This window comes from Formica exsecta, unplaced genomic scaffold (assembly GCF_003651465.1).
Source record: "Formica exsecta isolate Colony F162 unplaced genomic scaffold, ASM365146v1 scaffold83, whole genome shotgun sequence".
Taxonomy (NCBI): Eukaryota; Metazoa; Arthropoda; class Insecta; order Hymenoptera; family Formicidae; genus Formica; species Formica exsecta.
In genome coordinates this window covers 1,577,525-1,592,610 of record NW_021853600.1, presented here as the reverse complement: position 1 = coordinate 1,592,610, position 15,086 = coordinate 1,577,525, and the positions used below count along the sequence as shown (strand labels likewise).

Here is a 15,086-nt window from a genome sequence, read left to right as displayed (position 1 = left end):
CTCGCTCAAATATTTGGGCATCCTTGCTGGATCTCGTCTTTTCGCTTGGCTGCGTTTCGACCTCATCGCTCCTTTTTTCGGCGCGCATCCCATTCGGAGATCGGGGTGTGGAAAAAAGGGGTTAGGGAGCGAGTGTGGACCTCTTGCACTTTAGTCCGATTAAATAGTACGGTCCTGGTCGGGCGGTTGGTAATTACGCAAAGTGGTCGGCGGTCTCTAGTTACTTCGTGTTTTCCGGCGAACTCCACTTCCGCCGCCGCCGCCGACCCTCGTGATTTCTCGACGAGGGAAAACGAAATTTCTACCATTCATTATTATCCCGCGGCCTTGCTATACTGCTATCAACGATCCGTATCAATCCGTTCACTCCAACTTTTCACTCGAGAAATAATGAAATATTTTTCAAGATATTAGCAACAACAATAGTTAAAGTGTTTTTAATAAGTTGATATTGATTTTCTACTGGAATGATATTGTATTTTGTATAGTATAGACATTTGCTTCAATTAAATTATCTGAAAAATAATCGATAACAGCAGAAAAAGAACAACAATAAATTGATTTAATTATATACATATATATATTTTAGAATTGAAAATCATACACAAATACATCATTAATTTGCTATTGTCGCAAGGGTCTTTTTTTCTTAAATAATTAATTAGTAATTAACCGCTAAAATATTACAGAAAATTGCTACTTGAAGAAAAATAGTTGTAACAATATTAAAGCAATTTAAATCGAAAATTATTATTAAATCAATATATTATTGCTAAATCTTATATCACAATATTCTTACTTTTCTCTATTTTTTAAGTAGATTATTCGATACTGCAACGAGAAAATTGATGTTGACACGATCTTTTGTTTTTTGGCAGTTTCTAAGGATAATTTCCTGCATTACATTAATTTCCTTAATATTTGTTCTCTATTATAACTGCTATAATATGAGAAAATGCTTTCATTTGAAAAAGAAAATATAAATCTGCATTGCTGAGTTTACATTTACGTGGACAAAAGAATGAGAGCAAAGTATAATAAAATCGAATATAAAATCTAAACCTGAAGACAGATATAATAGAATCGTGGTGAGAGCGAAATATTTATCGAACAAAATTCGCGATGGAAAGCGCAGATCGCGCAATGCCGAGTGGACGGGATAGGATTGGTTGCGTTGGGACGTTTAGATTTTAAAGCGCGCAGGGGACGAGTGCGCGGCCAATTTGGCTCGCCCCGATCGACGTAATATATATCTATCATTGCGGTTTGCACGGGGTTGCGGTTTCGATTTGCGACCGGCAAATGGAATCACGCGTCCTCCTCTCCGCGGCGTCGAATCTCGACATTATAATCGAACGACTCGATTCGCACTCACGCGAATTCGTAGCTTCGTTTCCCGTTCGCTCGGACTCTCTGGTCTCTTTGGCCCGCGCGAGTTCAACTCGGCATTGAAGTAAAAACTGCATCGCGGCAGGAAGCCGAGGTAATCAAATCAATTTCAATGCGAATTTGCCTGCTTTTTGCCGGCCGCAGTGCCTCACGTTTAACGACGTTATTTCGCTCGCAAGTTTGCGCATCTCTCGCTTCTTGCAGGAGAAGCGAGCGCAAAACAAGCGAATTGAAGTGCGAGAACAACCATTTTAATCGCGCTGGATTCCATTGAACTGCGACGGTTTATCGGGCGATTTTCTCTATGTTTCAGTGTTTCGCTGTATTTCTTCCTTACTCGTCGCAACATCGATCGGCATTAGTTGTTTTTGCCATCAGATATTTTCAAGTCTCGCAGACAGAAAACAGTATTTAATTCGCACATTATAATGTTTTAAATTTCTAGATTACTTAAAAATTATGCAGATGTTACATTAAGAAAAAATAAGAAAAAGAAATAATTTATATACTAATAATGTACTAATAAATAATATACTAATTACGTAAAAATACAGAATTTGATTATCACATTGGTCGTTACAATGTCTTTATAGAAGAAGTGTTTCGTGAACCACGAGAGCCTGGAATATATTACTCGTCGTGTTCATTTTTTGGCAATTAAAAAATCTGATCTTCTTAACATCCTACTGCGTGACCTAATAAATATGCAACGCGATTCTTCATGTGCCAGCTTCTTGCCGCGTACACTGTCGGGGATTGACATGTAAATCATGCTGAGACTTTTTGCCAACCATAGGACATCATTAAGTTTCTGCACCCTCGGGAGTGGCGGGCACGTATAAGTAACCGGACGACGAGAGTAATAAATGTCGCGAGCACACGGTATAAATAATCATCGATACGACGACAGCTTGCTCGTAATTAAAGGAGATGGTGATGTACTGAAAACCGTATAATGCGGAAATTTATGTCCCACAGTGAAACGTAAAACTCGGTGAAAAAGTTCGAAGATAGTGCATCTCTAGACATCACGTTTGGTTTGATACTGTCGCAACGCCTGCTTGCATTTCGTTTGTCACGGATATCAAAGTATAAACTTGGAAGTTGAAACGCATAAGCTGTTTTATCTCTGTTTAAAATTTACTTTTATATTTATTTATTTTTATTTATTATTTATTAATTTTTTTTGATATAATTTACGATTATTTTTTATTTTTAAAATAATATCCGATATTTATTACTTCGAAATTAATATTTTGCAACTGTGTTAATTGTCTCTTATATAAATGCAAAATTTAAAGCTGCATCTGATATTCGTTTATTGTATACTTAGACTCACATTTCACAACTTTTTTATAATTATGGTAATTGTAATTAAATATAATTTACTGCAAAAAAAATGATTATAATTATATGCAATTTATACTATAATTCAATACTTTTGAACTACGTACCATCTATAAAACTATATCTTTTTAATAGTAATATTATATATATGATTTTCTTTATACGCATAATAAGAATATCAAAATAATTAAAGATTTTCTTGCATCGGTCAATATTTTGCAAATGGCAATAATACTTTTAACGAACAAATTAAAAAATATTTTATATACGTACATACAAAATACATTATACACGTGCATACAAAAACCCTAAAAATTTTTCTTTTGTTTTACAAAATAATTCGAGAAGAAATTGCGATAGGGTTGAGGAAGACATCTGTCAGTATTTCTCGCAGGAAGGATTGCGGAGCGAATTGAAATGAAGAGATCAAAACGGGGGAGGCGAGAAACTCGTTCGAATCGGCTGCTCGATCTCCGGGTTGGCAGGATAATAAAAAAACGACGGTAGGAGGGTGAAAGACGGACGCGAATGGGGGAGAATCAGGAGGAGCTATCCATTAAAGGCACTCGCGGCCACCGGCGGCTCCCATTTTTTGAGACTCCGTTGAAAGGGGAATTTGCCTTTCCTGTTTCGATCGCCGCCCGAGAGATATCGGCGGAACGCAATTAAGAAATTAAAATGAAAGCGTAATCGTGCGACGGGCTTCGTAAAATGATAACGGTTTAACGCAAAAGCGACATTATCCAGAGTACAGTAATTGCAACTGCAGTCACCGCTGGCGCAGTAGTAATGCAGTTTTATTTTTTTGGCGCTTTCGTACAAGATATATACAAATATCATACACAAACACGTAGATCGCTGCTTTTCCTCGATCTTTGATAATGTATTGATCCGCAAATGTAGAATAGAAAGTTTGCCAATTATTATTGCACAAAATACGAGTTTATCATTTTTCTCTCAGAAGCAGAAAGAGATAAGAAAATCCGCGAACTTTTAAATTAACACTTTTGATCGATAAACGGTTTAGACATCTCGCAACATTAACATTTTTTAAATCTTTTTAGTACAATTTTTATTTTAGAATGCATTAGAGAAAAAGAGACTTTTTTGTATTAAAAGAAATTTATTATATATTGGTTTCAAATACATTTAAACTTAACAATACATTTAAACTTAAGCAATGTTGTAAAAATTTTTTAAAACGACTGAAACTGTTTTGCATAAAACTTGTACGAGCAATTAAATATCTGCAATGTGATAATGCAGGTTTTACTCGGATCACTCTTTAAAGATCATCGGAGGACATTAGAAATGCGTCCTTTGTTGATAATAAATTCTTCCTCTCGGTCGACAGAATTAATTATGTTCGAAGTACGAGGTCTGCAGCAGATAAAGAGCTTTTTATATACGCGTGATATCGTCAGTTCACCTCGAGCGAATGTCGGCTGTCGATTCTGCCAAATTTAAGGGCTCCAGAGATCCGGCGCCAATGCGCGTTTAAATTGATGGCTTCACGGTCCCTTGCATTTCGCGCTTAGGTACTTCGTATCTCTCCCTCCCGCTCGGACGAAGCCTACCCTCTTGTTCGCGAGGGAGGCGCGATCTGGAGCTTTATCCTATTAATCAATGCGCATAAATTGTTTTAAGGGAATCGTTACCGTGCCATTCAGACGTGCCGTACGACGTTGTTGCCGGGGTTAATGTCGCGCGCAGAATGAGAGGGGAAATTCGAAGCGGCGAACCGGAATCATTAGATGTAACACGAAGTAGACGCGCCGATGGGCTGAGATTTATTGGCTTGGAAATAGAAAATTCCGCAGCTGCACTCGCCTATTTATTATCGTCAGATTTGAAAAACTTTGTTCCATGATGGAGCGTGACGTAATTTGCATTGCACTCGATTTACCGACAGCATTAGATTTCTGTTGTAGATACAAGCGATATATCGTGTTTCTCAAAATTTTTTTGTTATATAACAGATGGCTAAAATATCTAATTAAAATATTTTAGTTATAAGATACGAATATGAAACATATTTTGTAATAAGATTGACAAATCACGCTTAGTAACTTTTATTTCAAATTCACTCAAATTTATTCTAAGTTTTTATATCAAATATAAATATATTCTGCGTATATATATTATGTATGTGTTGAAAGAAAATATAAATTAATATTTTTTAAACTTTTAAAGCATAGTATTTTATTAAATACTCAACGTAAGAGAGCGGAATGAAGATAGGAAGAATTGTTCATTAAAGGCATTCAGCTGATAACCAAAATTGATTCAGTAATTGATATAAACTTGAGAAGTGAGCTCGTGATTATTTGCGGTTGAATAATATCGTGTTTATTTCTGATAAATAATTTCGGCGCGTTGTGGCGGAAAGGCAGCGGTGAAACTTTCATCATAGAATTCGCTCGCGATACGAGAGCTCATTACACACCAAGCGATTTAATTCGGAGTTGAAATGCCGGATTATGAACCGGTCCGCTGATATTAATATCAAACGATTATCTCGTTCGATTATTGTTATCGTTGTGCGATTAGCGGGTAGATTTATGCGGCGCGTCCGCTCGTACAAACTAATAATCTAGCTATTTTGTACCAATGTAGCAAATATTTATTATATATTATTATCATGATACAATAATAGAAATTATTGTAAAATGCCATTTTTAGATTTGTAAAGATCATTGGTAATTTTTATTCTTTATCTCTTTGAATAACTTTATTTTAAGATTAAAACTTGAATTGAGAGAATGTAAGAATTGAAAGAATATAAATTTATATAAAAATATTTAAGATTAGAAGAACTGTATAATTTAGAAAGATATTATTAGATTAGTAAAGTTTTGAATGTTAGCTTTAAATGAAGAATTTCCCGAACAACTAAAACTTTAAATCAAAAATGTTTAAGAAGAATAATAAGAGTTAGTTGGATTCAATCACAGCGACTGAATGCAATCGATTAAAAATATACAATTGCCTTTGAGCTAAACTTCTTTGAAAAAAATTTACTTTAAAGCTTTCTTTTTTTCTTTATTCGCGCGTTATTATCGTCTCTGTGTCAATTGAGAAGATGTCATGAAATAAAAACGGAGATAAGAGAAGAAAAAGTCGGGCAGGGAAGGTAAATAAGAAGAAAATAATTCGAAGAGACCGTCTCGTGGTTAGTAACTCGTCAGTTTCTCTGGGAAACGTGAGAGGAACAAGTGGAGACGGCTCGGAGTTGGCTTAACTTGCGTTATTCTCGTTGTCGCCGGAGCAAACGACTACTCGCGTCACTGAAGGCACCTCTTTTTCTCTTCTTACTGCGTTCAACTGCTAGGCATCGCAGACGGCTTCCGGTGACTGAGATCCCGCGGAAATCTTACAGGGACTGAGCTGAGATACCAACATATAAACTGGTGAATCCATGATTGTCGCTAGAGCTTGCGTTGATCTCTTTATGTTTCATTCTCTTTATTTTTTTAAAATAAATTTATATCTAATCAAACTGAATCGCGCTGAATTAATAGGAATAAATCACTTCCGATTTAATATTTAAATGTGACACGCACTTTCGAGTATTAATTTATGTCATTTTAATTCCACTACTTTTATTTTCCTGAAAAAAATTGTCTTTTTGAAATTTTATATCAGAAGAGAGAGCAATTTAAGAAGTTTAGATTTATAAAAATCCTACAGAAGTAAATTTCATTCAAATATTGCACACATCAAATATATGAACTTTACCATTTTGTGTATATTTTTAAAGTATCTCCGGATTATGAATAAATCGCATTTTTCGCGTCTTCCTTTACCTCTTTTCCAGATTTACCCCAATGATACCGCCTACCCCACCCTCGTGCATCATGCACGCCGTAATAACGAATAATGCGGGGCAGTTAGACGGGCCCCGACCCCGTCGGTCCTTAAGTGAAAAGTGAGCCCTCGTTCCGTGGAGCACCTCTAAGCCGGGATCGTGCACGCGGAACACGCAGTGGGGATCAAGTTTTTCCGAAGGGGGCGAATAATATAATCGTTACCCGACGGCGTTTGCGTAATTTTTCCTTTTATATCGTGATGCGATATATTTTTCCTCGGCGTTGATACGTTACTTGATGGCAGGTTTGTCTATTTCGCGCAAATTGACAACTGTGACTTTTAAGCGCGTGCAAAAAAGTTATATTTTGTTATAAGATATTTGTTTGCTATTAATCTTGTATCTGTATGTAAAGTATTATATTTGCAAATATTGCAAATTCGTGCGTTAAATCTTGTTTTTAATTTTTCAGAATATTACTTAATCATTGATGATATAACTTAATTATTGATAATATAAAAGAGAAGAGAACATTTTTTAATGTCTTTATTTTTTTTCGGGTTTGCTGAAAGCAATAATAATAAAATTTTAAATGATAAAGAATTATATATAAATTACATGCTTTACATTTTACATATTTAATTCTGCTGGCAATGAATTGCTTATTTTGTATCATAAATTAGTTTTCTTGTTATATATATACTCTTTTTCTATTTTTGTATTATAATAGAGATAATATGATGTTGTATCACTTGCGCTTTATATACTTATTATATCCTAGACGTTAAAATTGACATTAGCAAAAAGACAGTGACAGTTGACATTTCGATATTTTAAGCGAAAGTATGTTACTTATTACTCGCTGACGCCGGCTCTATCATGAGGTATAAGCTAATTTGCTTATAACTCCATTACTTATTACTCGATACTCTTGTAAAATCAATAAAGAGCTAAAAGCAATGAGGAAGAAAATATTTGATTGACATTCATTCTTTCGATAATCTATGCATTTCATTGTGCAATATGTAAGTGTATCGCTTGTTTATTACATTTATAGAGAACATATTTGTTAGCTAGACACATGAGATATTGACAATTCTAATAATTGTATTATCTGATAGGACAAAATCATTGCTAGCTTTATCTTAATGTGTTTTTTTTTTCTATTCTCAAACCGTTAACTTTTTATAGTATTATGTGTAATAACATTTTCAATATTTTGGATAATATAAAAAAGAGAGAGAGTACATGGTTTTAAGAAAATTCTTACATGCAATTTATAAAGAATAGTTAACACTTTATTATTTCGATCGATTAATTTATACATCAACTACAATATTTTAGCATATTGAAACAGTTTTTTTTATGTTTTAAGTATATAAATTGACGTTAAAGTTAATTGTTTTGTTAATGGGAACTATTAAGCAAAAAATCGCAAGATTTTCCTGTGGAAATCTCTATACCACGGCTTGAATAGCGAGAGTGATTTTTTGACAGCTGCGTTCTTTCATCCATTTTCTTTCTCGATGCTTGCCGATGGCTCCTCAGTTCCCTTTAAATTAAAGACGTTGTACGGTACTTGCTCATAATTGTTTTATGCTCTACCGAAACATCATTTCCAAAATGAAACTTGATCTTCACTGAGAGGTTATTTACACCATAAATACGCGTTGCTCATTTAACAGTTTTCTAATTTTGTTGGGTGTTTAGAAGATATACCGTTTTTTGCGCGATTTTAATTTGATTTTATTGTAGCCGAAATTTAACGGAAATATAATACCATTTTCGTCCCGTTATTGCCAAGTCGCGTTAGGCAAATTTATATAAATATAGATGCAAGTTTATTTCATTTTATTTTCTTAATTCTTTTTTTCAATGAGCAGAGTTAATTTTTATTTGTACGATATCAATTTTGAGATTTATTTATTACAAACATTTTTTCTATTATAGCAAGACACGAAATTTAATACGTAATGGTTTATTTTATAATACATATATTTATAACACACTTATCGTGTACGTGATATATATAAATTATATTATAATAGAATATTAAGAAAGAATATTTTATCTTTGAAATATGACAGTATATATGTATATATAATATATTGAAGCAGTTTTAAATTTTATGACGTGTAGATATTGTTGTGATAGTTCGAAAGTCGATTGAGAGTTCGTATCGTACATGTGTCCTACAAAAGCACGAAAGCAATAAAAGACTTCACATCGCCCATTCGATAATCTCATCCGTGTCATGCTTGCAATAACATCCGATTTCTGATAGGTGCTATAGGATTTCAGTAAGCGCTCTTGTTCTGGAAGTCTTTCTCAAAGTCGAAGATATCAAATTTGCATTTTTTTGCATTTGCATTTTCTTCGTAGATACTGAATTTGCATTTTCCAGACGAATCGTGGAAACCGCGATTCTCGTAGGGATGACTATATATTTCCACTCCAATTCCGATATTAAACATATATGTAAATTTTATCGGTCGATTTAAATCGATCGTAGCCTAGTTTTCTAATAATACAAATGGTTAAAATACTAATTCAAATTAGTGAAAAATAATGGAGAAATATTCTATTAATTTTTATAGGCGGAGCATATTTCGTGAATAGTTTAATTTTTATTATATACAATCACAAATGTGCAATCACTTCCGCAAGTTATGAACACTATTACGTGATAAAAAAATTTGTCATTTTCTGGTTAAGTTATTCATATAATAAGAGTTTGTAAAAAAATAACAGAATCGAACTATTTGCATTAATAAGGATAATTATTGCGTATCTTAAAAATAGCAATGTATTGTTTAAATTGCTCAGTTCTGTAATTGTTAATGAACCTACGTACAAATGCTATATTTGGCAAAGACAGACCGAGACAAAATTGAAAGCCGTCCGTGTTACTTGGCTTCTGTCAGAGTTACGAAGTCTGATATCGGCTGGTGAAATTTTCAAAGCATCGCGTCAACTCCACGTCGCGTCACACCGTGGATGTCGCGATGAACTCCGGTAGAAGCAAGACAGAGGCAGGCTTCGACGAGGACAAAACGGAAGAAAGGTCTCTCGAAGCGAAGGAGGGGAGGACGATAGCATTCGAGTGGCACGGGAAAGCGACACGACGGAATTTCAGAAATTGCACCCGACATTTTCGCATGCAGCGTGTATAGGGCCGAGTTGCAGTTTTCTGTGGCTCTCTTCTTCTACCATCTCCTTCCCCTCATTCTCATCCATTTCCTGTAGCTACTCGTTCTTTCCAAGTTTTTGCAATCGAAACAGCAGGATATATCGACATTCGAAGATATCTCCGTAAATCGGCTACTCCGCAAGAGTCATCTCGACGTCGCGACGTTGATATCGACTCTAAGTGAGTTATCGCAAAGATCGAACGCTGCGTAAATTTTGATCGCGAATCGCGAATGTGTGCGAAATGTTACACGTTTTGTAAAACGCACACAGTATACGTAGAGGATTGTAATAGATCGATATATAATAAAATGTGCAAAATCTAGATAATATATAATTTCCAAGTTTTAATTTTTGATTAGTTATTTATAATATTATCTCTCAAGAATTAACGACGGAACTTATAAATGTTAGCTAAACTGTGCGCATTCTTGCAGACTCCGCTCTCATTTTTGATGAACCAGATTCGCGATGGATTTTTCGCGGGGAAAATTGCGAGTTAATTTCCCGTGTGATCGCTCCCGGCCCCTAACATCGACTCGTTGTCAATGTCAATTATTTTTAATTGTGCCCCGTTCGGAGCCCCGGGCTTTGCGCGATGTACATTACAATACGCTTGGAGATAAAATTGAAACTCGCGAGATCGCGGTCGCATACACTGTACTTCCACCGATCCGATAATATGATTTTCGACAAATAATTTTTATTTCTCCCCCTTTTCCCGAGCCTTTCCCTCCTGTTTATTGCTCATAACTCTCCCGTTCAATTCGTTGCGAGCGTGATTCCGCGCGGGCGTCGTTGATGATGAACGAATTCGTGCTTGAAATCATTGCGAAACGAAAAGTGGGGATGGTAGGAGAGATAGAAAGAGGGAACGATTGGAAAAGGAGGAGGCGACCGGCAGGTGCGTGGCTGTTCAATATTCATCGACAAGAGGCGTCGAAATGATTTTAAGTGCCTGCAGAAATTGCCGCGGCACCGGCGTTTTCTGATAATCTGCATTATTTCGATCGCTTTGATCGCCGCTGCTTTAATAATATGTAGATTTATGTTTTCATCCGAACGGCCGCGACGGCGGCGGCGCGTCACTTCTCCCGCTCTGACACACAGTCCGACAGTATGTGAAAATTATTGAATTATTTATTACATTCTAAGTATTGGCGATATATTTTCTTCTTTCATTAAAGCTTTACAAAAATGAAAAAAACTACTAAATATAAAATGAATTTAAGAAAAAAACACTATTTATATACTCGACAAAATATAATTAAATAGTGGAAAATTATTTTCGACATTTTATCATACTATCTTATAGGAATCCTGTACTAATACTGAAATAAAAATAGAATAAGCAGCATCTTTATTAGGAAAATTGAGAGAATCATTGAAAAAGAAAATTATTATTAGTGAAATCAAAAATTTGTCAACTATATTTTAGATCGTAGCGGTTTTATTTGTGAAGTGGAATATTTACGAACTCTTGTGGGCGGTATTTATTTTGATTATTCCATGAAAAATAAAAATATTTTATTGCAGTATTAGATTGAATAAGAACAGCGCGTAAATAAGTAACGGGAAAAACATACTTGCTAAATCAAGATAGGTAGTGTCGGATGGTTTTTAATCATGGAATTGGATGTTTTCCAAATAATTATATTTCGGTAAAACAGAATGTTACTCACTAATACATCTTTAACTTCCAAATAAATACCAAAAATTTTGTATTGGACATTTTGAAGCAGTTATAAAACGCAGTGTTGAAATGAAGACGAAGTCAAGTTATATCTCTTTAACAATCCATTGTATCACTTTTAATTAATTTTACCGTGCAATGAAAAAGAAGAGGAAAGTCCTCGAAGATTTATGAGCTTGCCAGCTACGAGAGTTAATACTGGGTACAAAAAAAATAGGTAATTGTAGCGCTATAAATCTTTGTACTGAACTAGAATAAATCAAATAGACTCTGTGAATCAAATGCACTATAATAAAATTCGCCTTGATTAATATTGGATCACGGAAATATTTTTGAAAGTATTTTAAGCTTTTGAAATTGAAGTTTAATAGACTTCTTGTCAGCTAATGATGCTTCAAGAATGCAATATTATTTGAAGTTTTAAAAGTTATAAAAAAATGTATAATTTAAAGATATTTAATTGTAATGAAATAAAGTTAAAAAATTATCACACATCTTGAAAGTCAGATTTCTCACATAATAGATATTTTTTCTAGAAAAAAATTCGTTTAACTTCTACTTTTATCAATCTTGTTTTGGTATGCAATTTGGACGGCCAATATGTAACGTCAATCAAAAATGTATTTTTTTCAGAGATTGGCTCAAGAATATTCCGATAGTTCGGTTCGATAAAAGGGGAACTGAAGAAGGTATATCGCGAAATGCGTCGAGAATTCTCTCCAAAGATGTTCGATTATTGATCTGAAAAATCCACAGCGCGGAATAGTACTAAAGGCAAAAAAAGTATGGTCGCCTGGAGATTACTACTCGTTCGACTGTATTCAAGCACATACATCCTTTTCTCTGCTCCTAAGCCCCCTAGACTTCCCTTTTTAATAAATAATCTTTCTCTCTCTTCGTCGCGCCGACCGACCTCGGAGATGGGAATCGCGTTGTCATCGAGCTTATCGCGATTATCGCAGCGTGCGGCGCATCGGGAGTGCATGCATGCGCATCGTATGCAGCATCGCGGAGCATCGTCGATAGGAAAAGGAAAGCAGATAAAAGGAGAATCGCGCATCGCCGATTCTATTCGCGCGACGAACGCGCGGCTACAAGGTTAAATGAGATAGCATCGCCGGATTAATTATGCGTAATGCATAGGACGTGCGCGAGGATGCATTTGTTCGTTGTACGAAACGGGGAGCGGAAGGGAATAGAAGGAAGGGAATAAGCAACGCATTCAATTATCGTCGTTACTCCGGGACTTTACAGATGTTTCGGTGATAATCGCATTGCTGCGCGACTTCCACATTCGTCGTAAGGCTTGAATGCCGGCGGCATCGAGAGAGAAAGAGCGAGGGAGTAAAAAGGGGAAAGGAGAAGCGGGGGCGGAGGGAGGGAGCACTTAATTAGATTCGTCGGAAAAATTAACGCGGTCCACTCGAAACGAATTGGCAACGCTCCAGATGCCCGCGTCGCGCCGCTGCTCTTCCGCAGTCGCGGATAAGCGCCGCTGCAATCCGGCCGATGCGATGCAATCTGCGGAGTGGTCCGTTGTGATACACGCGACGGTGGTCATGGCTCGATAAACTTCCTCTCTCTCTCTCTCTCTCTCTCTCTCTCTCTCTCTATTTCTCTCTCGGTCATAATCGAGATGGTTGGTAACTATGTGCTTAATCCTACGAACTTTATTCTGGGAGACCTGAACATTTTCGACGAATTTTTGAGTAGAAGTTGCAATTTGTATATCTGAATATCAAAACGTATTGAGGGCTTGCCGAATCTCTTCTTTCATATAGAATTATGATTATACATTTTTTCCTGTGAAAATATTTTGACATTGAAACGTGAAAAGAGGACAATTAATTATCAGTATTATAATATTAATATAATATTGATATTAACACAACACAAACTCATAATTTAATTAGTTTTTTCAAATATTAATTTACACAATTTTATTGAATATGACATTTTCTTTTCTCTTTTCAAAGACTAAGCATTTTTAATTGCTAGTTGCATTTTGCAGATGAAATATATATACGAAATATCTCAAAATTTTTGAGATATATTGTGCGAAAAGAATCTTTAACTTTTTAAAAATGTTTTCTTCTCGCGCTGCTGCTGCCATTATTTAAGTAAGGATTACAGGACAATTGTTCTGTTAATCCTAATCGATTGTGGTCGTGCGGATTTCTCTCAATCTGCGACTTATTACCTCTCATGTATCGTCGGGACAAAAAACGGGTAGATACGTGGAACACTTTGGGAATTAAACAATCGACATTTATTATTAGATCCCGCGAAAGTGTTCTCTGTGGTATACCTTACGTCGTGTCTCTGATCGAAGAGTTTAAAGATTTCAACATCCGATCTTGCCAATACCTTGGAACGTTCTTTGGTTGAGTGACTTGACACAGTAGTCGTTCTTTTTTATCGCACAAATTCCACATGACGTTTTATTCTTCTTTTTTTTTTCGCGACAAACTAGTAACTTGATGACGCGCATGCGCGACGCCGCGGGAAAAATCGAGCGAGCATCGTTGGTAAATACTATAAATCAGCTTAATCCGCGCGTCGAGCGAAACGAAGGGTTGGGGATGCGTTCACGTTCGCGTGAATGTGGGTTAACGAAGGCGAAAAAGAAAAATAATTTTGGCGTCAGCGTTTCGGAATTTGTAGACCGCGCGAACACAATGCGATGCCATCGAATAAAAACAGCGTACGTTGCAACAGAGCGAAACAAAACGAATTATAGGGTGGTGATGTGGTGATTCTAAAAATCACAAGGCGCGCATCATGTCTTTAGAAAGTAATATAAAGTATAACACACACACACATACATTGATCGAACAAAATTATTTCGGTATAGCAACAAATCTACAGAAGATTATAATTAATTATAAGCTTCAATAAAAAATAAAAACAAAATCCCATTGTTGTAAAGCGAAATCATAATATCTGTCTGAAGTCTTATATTAATGCTAAGATATTATATGTGTATATATATATATATATATCATTAATTAAAATATAGATATATTTTAATATATCATTGATTAAAATATAGATAAAATATGCGAGCATATAAAACAAGTATATATATAAGATATATTTAGTTATTTATAGATTAAATATAGATATATTTTAATATATCTCTTTTATCTATTTATGACATGCACCGCATGCATCTCGAATTCGTTTTCACTGGCCACGAGCATCGCGATTTCCATGTAATCGCGACTATAAGTCGATACGCGTTTCTGCGCGAGAAAAAGAATGGTCTCTCTTGGCAAAGTATAAGATTTAAGTAAATGCAATAAAGTAACACCGCGGCGTCCGATCCCAGTATATTGAACGCATCCATTCTCGGAAATTGCGATGCACTTCGGGGTGAGCGCGTAGTTCTCGCGACATGCAAGCACATTGGGAGCAGCACGCCAATGGACGGCACGTGATCATTCCTTTTTCTGCTTTCAGGCGTAGTCGGAGCTCGGAACCTCACGATGGAGTGCCGCAAGGGTCGACGGAAAGGATCGCCGATCCTGGTCGGGCTGCTACTTGCATGGCTCTTAACCAACGGCTGCGCCGTCGTCGCGCGAAATATAGGTGAGTGCGAGAAAGTATTTACGATTTTGGACCGCGGTTTCTTGCCACGGGTAAATTCTCCCCCATCCC

At 35.8% G+C, this 15,086-nt stretch overlaps 1 protein-coding gene across 2 annotated transcripts in view; it reads left to right on the top strand.

Moving 5' to 3' along the window:
• Positions 1–15,086, top strand: part of LOC115244709 (latrophilin Cirl-like) — a 701,308-nt gene that overhangs the window by 374,338 nt on the left and 311,884 nt on the right. For both annotated transcript variants that reach the window (XM_029822597.1, XM_029822598.1), the window contains one exon: positions 14,889–15,017. In XM_029822597.1, the coding sequence (XP_029678457.1) occupies positions 14,889–15,017 (129 nt within the window). The remainder of the gene's footprint in view (positions 1–14,888; positions 15,018–15,086) is intronic.